The sequence below is a fragment of the Copadichromis virginalis genome, linkage group LG17 (genome assembly GCF_057382275.1).
Source record: "Copadichromis virginalis isolate Kocher_CV1m ecotype Utaka linkage group LG17, C_Virginalis_male_GT1.1, whole genome shotgun sequence".
Lineage (NCBI taxonomy): Eukaryota > Metazoa > Chordata > Actinopteri > Cichliformes > Cichlidae > Copadichromis > Copadichromis virginalis.
The window spans coordinates 15,589,332-15,609,435 of NC_140634.1; the positions used below are offsets into that span (position 1 = coordinate 15,589,332).

The 20,104-nt window shown below is 38.1% G+C and overlaps 1 protein-coding gene across 1 annotated transcript; it reads right to left on the minus strand.

The window, feature by feature from the left end:
* Positions 1–3,119: 3,119 nt before the first annotated feature.
* ntmt2 (N-terminal Xaa-Pro-Lys N-methyltransferase) lies at positions 3,120–19,382 on the minus strand. Its single transcript, XM_085436894.1, has 4 exons — positions 18,965–19,382; positions 9,695–9,867; positions 6,625–6,877; positions 3,120–5,523 (listed from the first exon to the last, which is right to left on the minus strand). Exons 1-4 carry the CDS (start codon positions 19,158–19,160, stop codon positions 5,267–5,269), a joined length of 879 nt encoding a protein of 292 aa, XP_085293020.1. The 5' UTR covers positions 19,161–19,382; the 3' UTR covers positions 3,120–5,266.
* Positions 19,383–20,104: the final 722 nt, after the last annotated feature.

Sequence of the window (20,104 nt, forward strand, 5' to 3'; positions counted from 1 at the left end):
TACTCATTTTGTTATACTAAAATACATTTGAAAGTAGGTTGCTGAAATCTAAATCTCAGTGTCTCGTTTAATGCCAAGAACATGACCCTGCATTGCTCCATTATAATCACAGTGAATCAAACACACATATTCCATGCCGTTCATGCCAGTTCCAGATGGGAAGAAATTCCTCCTTATTTTGTTGTTATGAGTAATGTTTTCCATCAGGCTCAGCAGGAAGGTCATTTTTTGGGAAGAGGAATTATTCTTTTTCAGTCAACACAGTTGCAGCAATCTTTGGGTGTATTAAGCAGAAGTTAGGACATTTTGTATGTGTTTTAAAACAGGCAGGATATTGTAATTTTTCATTCTTTCTTCAGTTTGGAGAATTAACTATTATGATCAGCAGCATCTGATCTAAGCTCCAAACCTACATTTGTTGATGAGATATTACACGCTTAGGACTGTGCAGAAGTAGAACAGAAGCAGTGACATTGTGTTGCTGTGTTGTTGGTTAATTTACTTTGACCCTCCCACAAAGTGAGAAATCATAGTAACCAAATAACTTTGTTCTGGTAAAATGAAAATATTAAATAAAATGGCCCAAAGAGAGGATTCTTATTGTCAGTGAAAGTGTACCAACACAGATCACTGTAATCGGCACCCGTTGGCTAGGTCTTCTCTGCTAATTTAAGTCACTAAAAAGGCACTCTTTGTGCCTTCAGCAACTTTTAGAGCATTTTAAATAAATGATATGATACATTTTAGGGCTTCTATGTGGACATGTTTGTGCTTCAGTTTTGGTGAGTGAGATTCTAGTATCATATTAATCTTTTACTTAGAACTAGATGTGTGACCATATACATTTCTTTTGCTAGCATTAGCTAATAACTAAATACAAAAAGAAAGAAAGAAAAGAAAAACAGTTGGGCAGCAGCCAAATCTTTAACATAAAGGCTTTATGAAATCCTTATTCAATGTTTCTCACAGCCATTGATGAAAAGGAAGTTATTGAAATTGTCAAACAGAGTGTTGAGTTGAAGCAATGCCCAAACATAAAACTGTTTAAAAAGGGTTATGAAGAAAGGGAAAATGTTGATATTCAGTGAATACCTCTGTTTAGGAATTTTATGATGATGTATATATTATATCAGACATATGTTCGTTAATATTACTGCAGATTATATCAGTAAGGAGGCTGATTAAATATTGATCGATAACTTATGGTAAAGGGGTGGGATTAAATAAGTGTGCACAGCTGACGCAATGTTGAAATGTATTAGCTTTATTTTGTATAGCATTTTTTCTCTTCTTTTTTCTGCTCGATGGACTTTGCATATTGTTTACATGATCGAAATAAATTAGAACAAACAAACAAACAAATGTGTCTTAGGGTTTGTGGGTGGTTGTAGTTCGGGAGATAAAGCGGGTCATCTACTAATCAGAAGGTTAGTGGTTGCTCCAGTCTGCATGTCAAAGTATCCTTGAGCAAGACACAAGTTGCTCTATGATGGATACATTGGAGTGTAAATGTTAGGTAGCAAGAACTTAAGTGGAAAAAAGTTCATGTTGTATAAAGTGCTTTGATTGCTCAAGTGGAGTAGAAAAGCACTATATAAGAATCAGCCTATTTAAAAATCAAAGGGTCCAATAAAAGAGTCCAAAACCATTTGTCTTCTTTTATATAAAGTCTATTTTCTGGTGGGGCGGGGAAGGACTGTTTCCTCACAGAAAGACAGTTCTTGATTAAATCTTCTGAGCGTGCAAGTTTTGTTTGTGCCTGTTTTGGTTTCCTCCTGGTAAAAAAGAAAAAAAAAGATGCTAGTTAGGTTAATTAGTTATTCTAAATGTTCTAGATTAGATGTGCAATAGATGAACTCGAGTTTTTGAGCTGTCAGTAATACTAGTCTAGACTAGACTAAGAAGAACTCCACCAAGGTGGTTATTGGACTACAAGCTAGTGCTAGGTTTTAATAAATCTTTTAGTTGTTTTGTGTGTGTGTGTGTGTGTGTGTGTGTGTGTGTGTGTGTGTGTGTGTGTGTGTGTGTGTGTGTGTGTGTGTGTGTGTGCGTGTGTGTGTGTCCCATAGACAGAATTATGTATTCGTGTTGCTTTAAATAACAACAAAGGTTTAAATTAACAAAACTGGACAATCTCTTGTCTGTGCATCACTGGACAATCACGAGAGCCCAGGTTTATTGTTACTACAAATTGCGTTACAATAATTTCATATTTTCTTTGGGCAGTGCAGTATTGAATCATTCCCATCAAGTTAGCTTATGTTGCCCTGAATGCAGTTATTGCATCCAACTGTGCTCTCTGTCTTCCTAACATGCTCTCAGCCTGCATTCAAGCCCAAAGCTCTGCACTGTTGATGTGACTGGACAAATTAGTGTTACTCCAACTAATGTATTCAAACTGCTGCCGAGTGGCTACAGAGGACATTGAGCGGTATTAGAAATGATCGCTTTGACTGTGAGCGACGCTAACCACTCGTGAAAAGGTGACAGCACATTTGGCTGCTATTTGCTAGGGGAAAGAAAAAATAACTCCAAGTTTAACTTTGTGGTATTTTAGATATTTAATTCATACAGGATGTGGAAAATGTGTTTGGTCTATTCACATCTTAAAAGAGTCATTCTGACGAGAGAAACATGCTACAGAGTTCATCTCATGCCATTGCCCCTTGAACGCTTTAATGATTTTGTACTTTCTCAGTGCCAGCCTACTCACTGACAAACTATTCTTTCATAAAAATCTCTGGATGGCCCAGCTCTGTACCACTCCTGTTGAGCGCTTGCACACACAAATATTAAATATTTGTGGTGACTCCTGGATGTGTCTTAAGCAGACAACATCTGACAGGCCTGAAATGAAGCCAGGGCAGATATGAAAACAGGCACTGTCTGTCAAAATCAGGAAATAACCCCCACATTCACCTCAAGGGCCCAGCTGAAAATCATTAGTTTAAAACAATGTGCTGCTTCTACTGTTAGTCTGTTGGCTAAGCTACTGTTAGCTTTCAATTTGACGTTTTCTTTTACAAAAATGGTCCAGCTAAAACTAGTTTTCATATCAAAACAAATATACAGTATGATTCGATAAAAGCATGGAAAACATGACACATCTATTAATCTGCAATATTACATGATAATTTATTTTTTTAAAAATACACAAAGGCAAAAGTATTTACAACTGACTGCACACTGAACAGAAGAAAAATGGTTTTAGTGGTTGTGTTTGATAAATTTTGTACTTCCTAGAGAACTCTAGTGTGTTTGCCCAGATTTGGTTATAAAAATGAATTCAGTTTATTATTTTTAATAAGGATTTTAACAAAGAGAGGAGGTCTAAAATAAAAGGACTGTAAATGTCTTGCAGTTTGCAAGCAGATTACAGTCAGTCCAGCCAGACAAGATCTGTGGTGATATTCAGAAATAAATAACTATGATCGAGATTTGGAGAGCTTATCTGATTCTGCCTCCTTCCATTGAAACTGTTTGTCAAGAAACTACACAGATGAACCCTTCCTATACAGAAAAAACAACTAGCATCTATAAAATAGGATCACTTGAGGGAACTCTCGAAAGTCTGCAACAATACAATACAACAGAAAAAATGAGTATATTACACTAGATTTCCATGTTAACAATGTTGACATCAGCACAAATGATGTATGAAACCAATACAGATGTCATTATTGGGGACCAATGCTAACATCAGCATGAAATATCCAAGTTTTAGTATTACCCTTGCCCTTTGGGGGGAGTTGCAATCTTTGGGTGTGCTTGTTTTTTTGCTTTTTTAAAATTAATATCTATTATTATTTTTCCCCAAAAAACGACTAAACTGTCTCCACATCAGCTCTATAAACATGCCAACATATGCTGTAAGAGTCTATGTAATTTCAGACAGAGATCTGTCATCCCTGTTTTACACGCAGATCACAATGACTAATTAAACTGAGAAATTAAAATACTCCCAGTTGGGATGTGATTCATTTGTAATTTTCCACTTTGTGGAAACATTCTAGTTTGGTGCTGTTTTGAATGGCATACTGCTCTACATTTATAATATTACTTTATGCAAACAGTTAGCTTTGACTGGACTGAAACTATGATAAGGTTAGCTTGGCTAAAAAGTTAAAAATTGTTCTGAGGAATCGGCTTGCCCAAGCTAGGTGTCTGACCTCTACAGCATTTTCTAGTTCTGCCAGTGCTTCTTTATGGTGGCCCCTAGAGACAAAGCAAGTACAAACTCAGAAGCAAGTACAAATTCCAAAACACAACAGAAGAGTTCCAGCACAATAGGGGCAGTGTTGAGCTTCTCTCTGAGCAAAGCACACTGACTGTTAGTTAACGTCAGATTTGACTCCACATTAAGCTAAGCGTTCATAGTAATTAAAAACAAATTAAACAAACAACAGTTTGCATATTACCTTTCTTATAAAGCGTGGTTGTTCTATCCTTGCAGGTGTTTCCCCCCGGTATCCAACGCCCTGTGTTTGCAACAAACTTGCCATTTATTTTGCAAATCAAGCTAAACACTGCCCCTAGCATCATGGAGCAGTTTGTACGTGTTTTGGAGTTTGTACGTGCTTTGTCTCTAGGGGGCCACCGTACTTCTTAACTGTTAAGCATTCCCAGAATACACAGTATGATGACATACTGAACCATCCCAGCTGTTTGCTGTCAAGTTTTCTAAACAAAGCTTTTAAAAGTTAGTTTACACCTTAGCAAAACCAATTGAAATGGCATGGTATCTGTATCCATCCACTGCATGCAACAAAAACAACATATTATTAACAAAAATAATATGCCATTTTCCAGACAATGTATCCAGATATATATTACAAGTTTGTGCAACGTTTTGTTATTAAATCTTACATGATTCATATTTGGTGTTGATGTTTGATTTAGTTCAAAACTAGTCTGAACCACAAGATCAAGATCATTGATGTCATAAAGATATAAAGAGATAAAAGTATGAATCTGCTGACATACAGGATGCTGTCTTATACTGTGTGTGTATACTGTGGCCTTAAGAAAAAAAAAAGCCCCAGTCTCCATAAAATCCCCTTGGTTGCCATCATGCTGTCCACATTGCTTTTTCAACATTTATAGATGGATTACACTGCTAAGATTTCTAGCTATGTTGTTCTGCTTTTCAGCAAAACAGCAGAAAAAAATCCTGAAATATCAAGTGAACTCAGCTATGAGCTGAATTTTCCTTTGTGTTATCAAAGCAAACCACAAGCTTAAGCTGTTTGCACTAAAATTGTCTCTTCTATTTCATAGCAATCATCCAGACAGGCATAATGACCTCTGGGAAGCCTCCCTGTCTCTCAACAGCCAGCACCTCCAGTCCAGCCTTGGCAATGATGGTCTTCATGATGTCCAGGTGGCGGCTAATGCTGCTATCGATGGGGTCCAGCTTGCAGCCTTGCCTAGCCATATTATCCTTGATTATGATAACACCATTTGGACGCAGACTCTTTTTGCAGCGAAACAAGAAGTTCATCAGGTCCTTGTCTGTTAGGTGGCCTAAAGGGAAAGACAGGAAAAATAGTTACTTCTAACTGATTTATTAGTCACTGCAGAAATCATCAAGTCCCCCAATAGAACTATGGAAGTCCAGTGACTGTGATTTCACCCAAATGCAAAAACCTTGAGTCAGAATAATCTTAACAAAAGTCACGTCGTTTATTAAGAAGATAATTCATTAACAAAAAGCTAGACATGAAATACAAAAGGAACTGAAAACTTCAAATTACACAAAATAAACTGGGAAACATACTATGAGGTACGAGGAGCTCGGACACATTAGGCAAAATGAGCTGACGCTCAAGGACAAAGGGAGACCGACACAATATATTCATACAGGAGGGTGATTAGGGGAGCAGAGACACTGTGATACACAGCAGTAACAAATTAGACATAACGAGATGGGGGGACATAAAGCACACGAGACAGGGGACTATCAAAGTAAATCAGGACGCACAAACACTGAGAGACTAGGACAATGTGAGCTTGATGCAGACAAAAAGTAAAAAAATATGGAGACATGGCAAACTTAACATGAATGACACTAAACTACAAAATACAGATATGAGACTAAAAGGACAGAAAGGGGATGCCAAAGGGAACTAATAAACCTAAAGTTATCTAAAATAAACTAGAGATACATAATATATAAGGAAAACAATATGAGATCAGAATAATTCATAAGCACAAATATAAAAATAGAACCTCGGAACATTCTTTTAAAGAATTTTAGGATTTTCTGTTTGAAAAAGTGCAAAATGCATCAACAAGTTTGCAGAATTACAACAGCATGCAAAATATTTGGAAAAGTTTCATTTTGTATCTGTATTTTGTATCAGCCAAAGATAAGGTAGATAAAGTGCCGAGGGTATAAGTGCTTTCTGTCAAGGGTACATGGGCAGTAACTTAGAGGACAGCAGTTAAGTGACAAGCCATTGTACCTCTAAGTCTAAAAGTATAAGTATAATGAGGTACTTAAGAGTATACTGTATCTTCATAAGTATACAATTTGAAGCATCATTGTACAATAGATGAAAATTCAAATATATCAATACACCTGATCTTTCATGAGCAGAGTGTATAGATAACCTTCATACTTACATGCCACCCACTGCATCCATATGACATCATACTTGTTTTGTGGAGGTGTGAATTCTTGCAGATTGTAGCAGTAGTAGGTCTCAATACGGTCAGCATCGTCACCCAGGTACTCCTCATGTGCATGGAGCAGGAAGTGCTCCATCATGTCTGCCATCTCCAGTTTCTCAAACACGGGAAGGAGCACACCTTTGGCTACCCGCCCGATCCCACAGCCACAATCCAGAGCACACTGTGTGCCCGCACTACCGGGCCCCTGTTGTTAAAAAGAAAGAAAAAGAAAGGATAGACTCATATAACTTTAATCAAATTAATTTTAAAGGATACTTAGAGTTTAAAGTTAGGAAAATGCAGACTGTCTATAAAGCAAATGTAGTCATAAAATGAGATTTTCAATTTTACAGAAAACAAAAAGATGCTTAAATCTTTCTTGTTCTTCTAGTAGTGCATTATTATCATGTCTAAATCATAAAAAGTTCTATACTTTATGTTTTATGTTACCAGGTGTCAAGCTTTCATGCTCAAAAGTACCAAACAAATCAACCCCAGTTCCTTAGGGTAACAAAGCAATGAACTTTAACACAAGGGAATAAAAAGTCACCTCACTTGACTTGTGCTGGTTTTCTTCCTCTTCATTTGGTATTCTGACCTCACTACAACCCCTCCACATCAGGGACCCCAGTTTATGATTGTAGGAAAGTATGGGGGCCCACAGGAGCTCTGTTACAGGAAGCTTCTTGGTTTCAGTGAATTACTGCCATACTGCTGTGCACTTATGTAGCTCTCTTTAATCTGGATGCGTTCTAAATCTTTTCCTGCCACACTCTTTTTTAATGGAAACGTCAGGTGTAAACAGAAGCTGTTCACAGCCAGGGAAGAGACTTTGGAAGAGAATAATGATCCTCCTGCTTTACGCCACACACAATGGGGAGACATAATCAGATGATGCAGGTTATGTGTGTGAGAGCCCTCCCCGAACACCACACCCTGAAGCCATTCATCCCCCCCCTACCCCCCTGCAGCTAAGCCACAAGCCACCCATACCCCCATCGATGGAGAGCCATCTAGGCCTAGCCGAGCAGGAGAGGAAATCAGTGACAACCATCTCCATCCCTGGCCTATGGACCACCTGGTGGAGAGCCAGATGCCACCAGGTGATCCGGACATTGGCATCCTTCATGCGACGGAGGCACTGCAGTTCCATCACCCATCCGAACACAGGGTGAAAAGGCAGCCCAGGAGGTAATAATGAAGGAGCATTGTTGATTGCCCACTGGAATACCAGGCACTCTTTCTATACTGTGCTGTGCCTAGTCTCCCACTCTGACAGTTTGCTGCTAATAGGAGAATTGGCTGAAGCGGCACTATGGGATATTTGTGGCTGTCCCCATGCACACATCTAACCTCCACCCACTCTGCCTCCAGCAATGCCCCAGGCCAAACCAGGGTTTGGTGGGGCAGGGTCTGCATAAAACCTGAGTCCACCATAGCCTGGTGGACACATTCAGACTCCACAGCATTCCTTCTGACATCATCTCTAACTAGTGGCTCCAGTTCAGCTCTCGTGTATGGGAGTTTTAGACTGAGGTCCCTCTTCAGTGCAATGTCTCCTCCAACCTGTCAATATGGCACTCCAAGCTGGTGTGGGTAGAATACGCCCACAACACCATGACCTCTGCTGCTATGGGCCTATTAACCTTTGAAGCATGGCTTGGCTAGGAGTCACCTCATTCCCAGCCACTGAAGGTGAGCTCACTGTACCCTCAGATGTCCCCTCCTATGAACATTGCGCTCTGTATGGAGTTGTTAGCAGAGACGGGTCTTCTAGCAGAATCTGCATGAATATTGAAGATACTTATTATCTAGACGGAGGAATAATCACACGTGGGGCATCGGCTTTTACCGGAGCATTCACACCAAAAGGTGACTTTGTTTATTGAACTCTCGCATATACTCCGCAGCATAACAGGAAGCATCCTTTCAAAATAAAATCACAACAGATGACAATGAGGGCATACCTATTAACTAGCTCAACAGGAGTCCAAAAAATTGGCTCCCAGTTTCATTGGCCTGTTTGAAATAGAATAAATCATTAACCCTATCTCTGCCAAGTTGAAATTGATATAGAATGTGAAAATTCACAGTGTTTTCAATATCTTCAGTCCACTGTGTACATTAATGTTTAAATTGCTATCCCAATTTCCCATTTTCTTTATGCTTTTTGAGCATTATAATTTTATATGGTTATATTACTGCTAGAGAAAGGATGCCTCCTAATTGTTTGTAGTTCCTTTTAAGCAGTCTTAGGAGTTTGTAAATAAAGGGCATGTAGCCTGACTCCCCTGTCTACAGCAGCAACACACACACAGACAAACCCAGAACATTAAAGAAATCCTTTCCTTGTCCACTGTACAGAAGTTAGCGCTGTTTTTAAAAAATAAATAAATAAAAATACCATAGTACAAAGTGATTACCAGCTGTTGGCTCAGCTCACTCTGTGTGGGTGTTTATGAGGCTGCCATCACGACTCCAGTATAATTAGAATTTGCACTGAGGCGCCATCATCATGAAACAATAATTTGTTTTGTACAATAAGGATGACAAATTTCTCACCAAAAATAGATTCTGGCATGTACACTAAGAGCTACATTGCAAATTGATATACTACAGGACAATATGCAGAAACTATGACAAAGTGCATGCAAAGCATATACTTTAAAGCTTAAAAGCTATTTTTATTCATCTTTAGGTATGAAAAGATGAATAAAAATACTTTAAAAAAAATCCTGACAGAGGCTGTCATAATTCATGCATGACAGGGTTAAATAACAATAATTACAATGAAACACATCATAGTAACATTAAACGATCAGTGGGTGGCAGGGTATGGAGTGACACATCAGAGTCCAATGGGGTGGTTTATGTTCAAGTATACCAACAACACTCACACAAATACAAGAATACAGCCTTTGACTAGCTGCCCACTGTAGTGACCAGCATGCATGAAAATTTCCCAGATTTGTTTTTGCCTGGATTCTATTAATTGAATGTGAGGTACTAACTTTTGACTTACCACGAACCTCTTCAAAAACTGAAGGGAACCTTCCAGATCAACATTGGATATTTCTACGAAATCTCCCATCATGCCCTCCTCTGAGGCAGGAACATCCTCGTAGAACTTCTGAGCTCTGTAGTAGAACTGTTTCTCTCCTTTGATGTACTCACAGGTGACTGGGAACAGCTTCACTGTTAGAACACAAGGACAAACATACCGGGTGACCTATCATAAAACCCAGAACGTCATTTGAACACAATTGACCAACTACACAGACTGTTTATTACTATTCAATGACAGTCACAAGACTCCTCCTTTAATGTGTCTTGTATTCTGTATGAGATACGAATATTATTGAGAACCAGAATTATGTGAGATTAAACATTTAAACATTTGGGATAAGGGTGCAGGGCAGAGCTGCAGGACAGAGAAAAAGTTCTGGAACTACACTCACAGCTTTCCCCATTTTTAGCAGCAACTGTCACAACCGCATCAGGCACAAAATAGGCATGGTATTTCACTCTAAATATAGTTCAGTGGCGCTATAGTTAACATCAACACCTCACAACAAGAGCTGATGCTAGTAAATTATAAACATTGCCAGTGCTTATTCCTAGTTTCTGTATTGTAACGCTTATCCACTAATATTAAATTGTGTTCTGCAAAAATCTATTATATCCACTCAGTTCTTTCAGAGTACCTAATCTTTTCATGTAACGTGTGGTTACTGTGGAAGCACCCTCTGAGGTGTTTGTGCCCTTGGTTGAGGGTGAGGGAGAATGTCATTGCCACCACTTCAGACTTCAAACTTGTGTTAGTTTTTAGACTTCACCATTTCGCAAAATTATGCTATAGCGATAACCCATGTATTACAATGTGACAACACGTTACATCAACGCATGTAATGAGCTATAGTGGGAAAGTGCTAAGAAGTTTACCAGATATGAATTTATAAGAATGATGTCTGTTTTAAATAATGATCAATTAGTTTGATATGATTATTTTTGACTGGTTTGAGTTTTTCCGAAGCATTACAAAGATGACACCAGACTGCTCTGTATGAAGATGGTTTCAGTCCCATAGGAAATGTAGAATGATAATTTGATCACTACTATAAATAGGGATGCGGTGTAGTATTCCTACACTCAGCTCAGCTGTTATATGGTACATGATAACCCTGTGGTTGATTCAAGTTACTGTTGTGAATTTACAAATGTTTAAAACGAATAAGTTTTATTACTGGGAGGCTGATAATAGAAATGTATACAGTGTTGAAATTTCGATATTGCCTTTCAAGAAACTTTATAATTCGCTTTTTAAACTATCCCAAACTTCCACTACTTCAGCTCTACTGAGCTGCAAATAATTTCTGTAATAAATGAACATATTTCTTGTCACTGACTTCATAACAAGTTGTTTCGGGGAGGAGGCTGAGGGCAATGTGTCAGTTTGATAACTAATAGCATGATTCATGACACGGTGGCTTAATCATGCTGCACCTGGCCAGGCTCACTAAAATAAGATGTAAAAGGAGACAAATGTGGTTATGACCTAACATTTTTCTCACAGTACCAGCTTTGATCAAAGCACCTACAACTGGTGTTTACTTGTCATGTTATCCCTCAGGACAGCTTTCAGGGGAAGTGTAAGTATAGAAATGTCGAGAAGAACGGAGAAGACCTGAAGACAGCTTGATAGCACACTTGTCTGCCAATCAAACTGTACATCTACCTCACACCTTGAAAGTGCACCAGCTCATTAGAAGCTGATCTTGGACTTTCTGTGTAACAGAATACTTGCTTAAATGATACAAGGTATGAGGATTAATCTGTCACGCTGTTAGTAAATGACCTGACTGCAGCCGCCTGATGGTAGATCAGACGGCATAGCACTGTCTGACATGAGTAAGTGCTCTTGTGTTTGATATGTCATTCCATTAATGGTCCTTGTATCAAATGGACGGTAAGAAAATAAGACACGTTTGAGCTAGAATGACCTACAGCTCAACATCTCCTGTTGCTGCTGTTCAGCCCATGATCTCATGATAGACATGAGTGCACTCTGGAGATGATTAGCTATTATTTAAACTGTTAATGCACTGCAGTGCTTCCAATGACACTTTTTATATGAATGTACTAACCATTAATGATTCATATATGTCAATTCACTCACTAGCATTAACACTAACAAATCGCTATCCTGTAACTGTTTAATGGTATAAAAACAAAGCTACAAAAGAAATTTTACTTTGTTTCTGTTAATAAATATTTCATTACACATATGGTTCAGCACTTGGGAGAAAGGCTAAGTTGTTGAAAACATTAGGAATTACCAGGACTTACAACCAATTGCTCATCAAATCCAATCAAGTCTTCATCTAAGCCACAATTACGGACAAAATTCCTGTCTGGTTACACTGATATCAGCTGTATTTGCTGCTTAAAGTCAAGTGACCTCTGGAATTTGAATTTGGAGAACCCCCTTAAGCAATAGATATGGCAACAACCTATATTGCCATATCTATTCACTCATCAATCCAAATCATTAAAGTCAAGTTTTTCAGTCACATCCATGGCCGCAGGTGTATAAAAGAGCAGAGCAGTCTGATGGCTGAGTCTGGGTTTGGTGGTTGCTAGGAGAACGGTACTTGCTTGGGTGGACTGTGCCAACCCTAAAGTTTGGTAGAGGGGGGATTACGATGTGGGGTTCTTTTTCAGGAGACAAGCTCCTTAGATGCAGTGAAAGGAACTCTTAATACTTCAGCATAGATAATTCAGACAATAATATGATCCCATTTGTGGATCCGTCCCTTCCTGTTCCAACACTTCCAACACACTCCTCTAAACATTGTGGAAAGCCTTCCTAGGAGAGTTGAATCTGTTGTAGCTGGACCAACATCATATTCAATCCCGTGGATTAAAAATGGGATCTCAGGTTCATATGCATACTAAGACAGATGGGGAGTACATTTGGCCATATATAGGCAATGTCGCCTATATATTTTCTGTAGCTGCTTGGGAAACTAACACAATGATAAGAAGGCATTTTATATAAATTCTCCATCAAAATTCTTTATGTTCTCACTGTTGTTTGCCACATCCCTATTGAGTTCCTGATGAAGACTTTTAGGGCCCTGTTGATCTCGGATCCTTTCTTGTAGTCAATGAGTAATTTTATTTTTTTATTTCAAGTAACATTACCAGGAATTTCTGTTTGCTAATAGTATAAGTCTTTCAGATAGGCTGGAAGCAGAAATGTGCAGGTAACACCACAGTTTATTGAACAGTGGTGTTGTTTGTTGTTGTTTAAAAGGGATTCACATGCTTTTTATCTTTTAGTGAAAGGCGAAGTGCAATATACTGGAGGTGTATGCAGCAACTCTAGTGTGACCATTACATGAAAATATCCACATCACCTTTCTATCTAAGGAAAGAGTTGTACTCTGTCCACTTTATTAGGCACACCTTGCTTTTACTAGGTTGCCCCCGTATGCCTTTACCTTAATTAGAAGATTTTACAAGATGTTGAAAATATCAGAGCTTTTGATCCATTTTGGCATGATAGCATCACGGAGTTGCTGCACATTTGTCAGCTGCCACGAGGGAGCAATGAGGCATTTCCCATTCTGCCACATGCCAAAGGTGCCCTTTTGGATTGAAATCTGTTAATTGTAGAGGTCATTTAAATACAATTAACTAAATTTTATGTTCAAGAAACCAGGCTGAGATTGTCAGAGATTTTTGACATGGTGCATTAATCTGCTGAAAGCAGCTGTTAGAAGATGGGTCCGGTTTGGATATTAAGGTATAGAATTTAATCAATGCTCACTTGATACTAGGGGCCCAAAGTGTGCCAAGAAAATATCCCAAAATATCATATCACATCATTACCACACCAGACTGAACTTTCTGATACAAGGTAGGATGGATTCAATGTATGTACACATGTTGTGATAACTTCGTCTATTTCATTACAAATGGCATCTGATATAAAATAAATAAGTTAATACATTTAAATAGTGCCAAATTACATATGTATTCCATCTGCTGTGTCAACCTTTTAGGAAATAAGGTAGCAAAAGTAGGAAAAGGGCTACTTAATCTATATAGAATAAAGGGAACTTAAAATCTTTTATATAATATATATATATAATTTTACATGTTTAAGTTGCATTCACACAATGGGACACAATGTCATGAACATGCACATGTGAGAATGTTTAAATATTTGGTAGCTCAGACAGGACCACTCGAGCTACAATCCGAGGAGACTTGTTTATACCCCACAGACGGACAGCATTTGGGCAGAACGTCCTCTCTGTAGAGGGAGGCCATCTGTGGAACAGTCTTCCTCAACCCATTAGAGAATGCTCGAAATTCAATTTGTTTAAGGCAAAGGTTAAAAACTGGTTATGGACAAATCAAGTGTGTGATCATGTATGAGTTGTATAGTTTTAATGTTTTATTTGGGAACAGAATGGTGTGTATGTGTAAGTTTGGTGATGGAGTTTTTATTATGAATGAATGATGAATTTTTATGAATTATTATGTCTATTTTTATGCTTAAGGACAACAGATGGAAATTAGCCCTTGGCTATAATCTGGTATGTTTACATTCATGTAATTTTTTTTTACATTTATGTTCATTAACATGCACTGACCTAAATAAATAAATAAATAAGTAAATATAACATTTTGTATTGTAATGCAATTAATGCAATTAAATTTAGTGCAAATAAATGACTATTCTGGTTATACAGTCACTAAACATCTATTTAGACTATATAAAAAACATAACAAAGGAAAAAGAGCTATTGTTATAGTGCACACTGCATGTCCTGCAAACTATACAACTGCACTAATCAGTCATAGGGGAAATTTATCTTTAAGGGGTTTCTCCCATAAAGCCTGAAGCCTATAAAGCAAACTTAAATGAGCTGTGGGCCACTGCTGGCAGTGTCATCTCATTGGAGGGCTACGTTAGTGCTCAAGTAATACAAAAAACAAACAAACACACGAAAATATTTCTGAAAATGTAGTGTTTTGCCTTTTTTTTTTTTTTAAATGTTGTATAACAAGGCAAAACTGCAAACATGAGCGCAAATATATATATTTTTTTCTCACTCTTTAACTGAAGCCCTTCATTGAACTACCAAATAAACAAACTGGTACTCTCTTTCTGGTAAGACACATGGCAACATTTCTGCTATAACCTTTTTTGTATTTAGCAAAATAAAAAATCAGACACATTAGTTTTTGACTGCTAGTGAAAATTGTTTTCTTTACAAATATCTCTATTAATGAACTGACACAGCCAATCCCTCAACATGTTTGTACTCTCTGCTCATACTGCTTTCATATTAAATCATTTTTTGCTTTTTAAAGAATTTATTTTAACATTGAACTCAACAACAAACAAATCCTCCCTATCAAAAAAAAGGAACTTCAAGGGCCAAATTGCATTATATTTCTTCACGTCACTACAAGTAGGGGTGACGTGGGCAGCAAGTGGTCCCCGTGCCGTGAGTTTGAGACCCCTGCTATAAAGCATCTCTGACCATAAAGGTGATTGTCAGAGTTGCAAAAAGATGTACTGCAATGGTTAAGTAGGGAGAAGACCCATATGTAGACAGTCAGTTAGTCAGTCCAAAATAAGAGATTTATGAAGTCAGACACGTGCTTTCAGTTACTAAGTCAACAAAACAGTTATCAGAAACAAAAACAAAAAGGTGAACTAGTCCAAAACACATAAGGAAGAAGCCTATGAAGGTGAATGCCAAAGCAATAATCTCAGATAATCTGAGAAAGCAAGAAAAACATCTTGAGAATGGCTAGAACACTTGACTGCAGTAATAAAGAAATTAAAACATAGATGTCCATAAATCAAGTTGTGTGTAACAATGAAAAATCGCACAGGGAAAAAAATATTGAACACCCTTATTTTAATTTATTTAATACCTTGTACAGAAGCCTTTTGTGGTGATGACAACTTCAAAACACCTCCCGTATGGAGGAACTACTCGCACGTATTGCTCAGGTGTGATTGTGGCCCATTTTTCCTCAGTCTTCAAAGCCTTTAGGTTCAGTGGGCACCTTCTGTGAACTCTGTTCAAGTTCTTTCCAAGACTTTCAACTGTACTCCGGGCAGGCTGCGCTAGCAGCTTTATTTTCTTTCTCTGAAGCTAATAGAGAGCTTACATGCCTCTGTGTTTGAGATCATTATCTTGCTGAAACATCTACCCATATTTCATCTTCATCATCTTGTTAGATGGCAGCAGATTTTTATCAATAATGTCTCGGTACATTTTTCCTTTAATCTTTCATTCAGTAAAATGAGGCATGCCAGTGCCATATGCTGAAAAACAGCCCCACACCATGATGCTGTCCAAGATAAAGACAATGTTGGATAACACCTCCCACCCACTCCATGACATGTTGGTCAGTCACAGGAGCTCGTTCAGTGAGAGACTGAGATTACCGAAAAGCACCACTGAACGACACAGGAAATCATTCCTGCCTGTGGCCATCTCCCTGTACAACGCATCCACTTAACACACTGTTTGCTGCTACAACTACACATGTTTCTTTTCCAAATATTTATTTATAAGTGACTTATGTATGTATGTATGTATATATATGTATATATTGTACTATTCTTAGTTAGCGTATTGTCTGTCTTGTCTTAATGTTGGTTTAAAATGGAGCACTGTAACAAAAAATAATTTCCCCCAGGGATCAATAAAGTATTCTGATTCTGATTCTGATTCCCAACTCCAAACTTTCATCTCAGTAGAGCAGGGCGATATGGCCAAAAATATTTATCATGATATATATTTGAAAATTTGCGATAACGATATAACTGACGATATAATTGATGCGAGACAAAATACAACTCCACAACATTACTAGCGCAAAAAGACAACCTTCCATTTATATTCACTTAAACAAGAAGCTGGTTTTTATGTACATTAAAGCTTTATAAAAATGTAACAGTGCAAATGCAAATTCCTTGCTGAAAGTTTAACCAAAAGGCATTTTCAGTAGAAATGGGGCTGACATATCCTGAGCATAACCATGTATAACAGATTCACTGTTTATGTTATGCTAACATAGCTGTGTCGCTAGCGAGCACGTAGCATATAATTATATACTAGCTAGCCCAACTTCAGTAACCCTACAAACGTCACTGCTGTTTCGTTTCCTGTCTTCATTTATGTTGGAAGTGATAGCAGAGCTGTACGTTTGATTTTTTTCAGAAATCTCTCAGTCAGAACATGCTATATCATGCTTAGGTAACTAGCGAAACTAGCGAGCTAACTTCCGCTAGCTTCCTGCTAACTTCTAACTCCGTTAAATGTAATACATTTTGTTTTCATGGATGCCTGGAAGTTAAACTTCATAGTTACACCTGGTAAAGCAGCAATGCTGATCGTTTTATTAAAGATGAAAGAATTTAGACAGTTTTTAACTCTCGGTGATGCTGCAGTGTTCGTTTGACCTGAAGCATACGGCGTTTAGGACCCAGATTACTCCCAGATTTAAGAGCATCTTAGTCCGACAAATACGACAATAACGACGGCCGCTTGCATGTTCTGCAAAAAAATGTGCTTTGTCGTGTATCTGACGGACAAACACCAAACCAGTTCCACATCACTGAAGTTGCACCATTTTTACAAACCAATTCTGGTTCATCTGTTTCACTCAACAATCGGCCATGTGCGTATGAAAACAAAGGCACTGCGCATGCGCGCTTTACTCATATTCTATATATTTCATTTTCCTATCGTTGCCTAACATTATACCGGTATTACCGTGAACGGTATAATATGGCCCAGCCCTACATCTCAGTATGGTGTTTTGGGCTAATATGCAGTGCTGTTTGACTTCCAACCATTATGGTATCCAAAGAATTCAATTTTGGTCCCATCTGACTAGAATATATTCTCCCAGTATTTCACAGCCTTGTTTAAATGTTGGTCAAAAAACCTTAAATGCGCTTCAACATGCTTTTTCTTCAGCAATGGAGTCTGGTGCATACAGGCCATGGTGGTAGAGTTCATTACTTATTGTTTTTCTTTTTAAACAATTGTGCCTGCTGGTTCCAGGTCTTTTTGTAAGGTCCTTGGGTCTGTGACAACTATTCTAATAATTATTTTCATTCATCTCTCTGAAATCTCGTGGGGAGCACCTAGTCATGCCCAGTTTATGGTGAAATTATGTTTTTTCTACTTCTGGGTTATGGCCACAGCAGTGCTGACTGGAACCTTTGGTAGTTCAGAAATTCTTTTTTAATTAATGCCAGTATGTTTTTTAAGTTGCAAAGGTCTTGAGAGAGCTTATTAGTTTTACCCATCATGAGATGTTTCTTGTGCGAAACCTTGGTAATGAGACATTATTTGATAGGCCAGCTATTGGGACAAAACCAGCTGATATTAATTTGCACTAAGTGACAGGATTGCTTTCCAATTCCTGATAGATTTCAGTTGGTGTCATGACGTTCCATGTCCTTTGTGTTCAGTGTTCACTATTATTCACATTCACATTATTAAACATAACTTGATTTATGGACATTCTTTGGAGTTCTTTGCATGCATGGACTGATTGTGTTGTTATCAACATCAAGTGAGAATTTCATATCAATGAATATATATATATATATATATATGGACACAGATAAGGCAGGAAATTGCAGCAACTCAATAAAAACTTGATGTCAACTTAAGCTGAGTGATATCAAAATAAAACAGGAAGTGGGTACACAGTCCAAATCATTAAATGTTTTTCCGAAAATTAAGAAGTAGTTTTGCTGGCTACGTTTAGCAACTACAACATCCTTTTTTGGTGTGTGTGTGTGTGTGTGTGTGTGTGTGTGTGTGTGTGTGTGTGTGTGTGTTTTTGTGTATGGACATACTGCAAATCAATTTCCCATTGGGGGCAATAAAGTTACCATTGAACCATTGGAAAGACATAAGTTAACTAAATCTGAGAACAAGCCATAGTTAGAGGTAAATCCTGGCATTCTAGGTAAGTGCAGTGGTGGTGATACAGGATTTAAAATCATACAAATCAATATTTACGAGTAACCGTCTAAGAATAAGGATCAGCATTATCCGAAGGAGTCTATAATGTGCCCTGAGGTGCAATAAGAACAACCTTTTGTTATTTTAGCTATTTCAGCAACCTGACTTTGGCAAAACATGGGTATGAAAAGAAGAGAAGAACACATCACACCTGTCATGAAATCAACATTCAAGAAAAAATTTTAGCACATTTCTATGACCCATCTTACCCAGTGGAACCTTCTCTAGCAGGTACAGGTAGCTGGCAAAGAACTCACTCCTCAGTGTGTGGTGTAGGTGAAAGGACATGCTGTGGCGACACATGGTGTCATCTGTCCCTTTCCAGCGGTCCCTGAATGCCTGGTGAGCACCCTTGTACTCAAAGTTTGAGGAGCTGTTTTTGTCATTTTCAAGTGTAATCTCCATTTTGTCCTGTTGGTCTTTTTATCCAGAAAGATCTTGAAGAGCAATGGTACAGCAGAGAAGTCTAAAAGACTGAATACTGTGGTGCCCGTTTAGGATACTGTTTCTCCAGCTGCTGCTATATCTGTCTAGCTGAGTGTTCAACAAGTCTCTGCCAGTGTTCAAATAACCAGCAGAGATCTTTTTCACAGGAAGCACACAGGAGGTGCCACCAGATTTACAGATCACCTGCTAGAGACACTGACTGTAAAGAAGTGAGAAGGGGGCAGGGCATAAATGAAAGGACTTATTTCTACAGGAACTCGTGACCAATAAGCCCACAGAAGGTGACTGAACTGCAGGGTTTAAATTCCAACAAGTCCTTACACCCATATTTATGACTTGATCCTAAAAACAGCGTTGTCTTATCAAGTTTGTATACTCTAGAATTAAAATACCACAGTTTAGACAACAGGCAGCAGTTATTAAAAGCTCCAAGATTCTATGAGTAAATATGACCAGACAGGAATATTATTCATTATTATGAAATATGAATTGAATGCCATTTTTATTCAAGGTCATTTATTCAAAACTTGGAATAAATATTAATTGAATTTATAAAGTTTTCCACTTTTTTAATACTGTTGAAAAAAATTGGGAATAATCTAAGTTCAGACAAGTTAACAAAATATGTGTTAGTATATCTGTGCACCCAAGTTGCAAAATAACCCTGGGACTGTCCAATACAGAATAACAGGATGTAAAACGCAAGCTGGGACATCATACTCTAAGAGGCACAAATGAGTGGCTGGGGCAGTGTGCAGGAAAATTTGTCCAGCATATAGATTAGAAGTCCCCAAGTCCCCAACACATCCAAAGGTGGTTGAAAACAACAGGGCTTAGGTCCTGTGGGATTTCCAGTTCCAAACCCCAAAACTGAAAGTGTGGCTCCATTCTTCTGATATTGT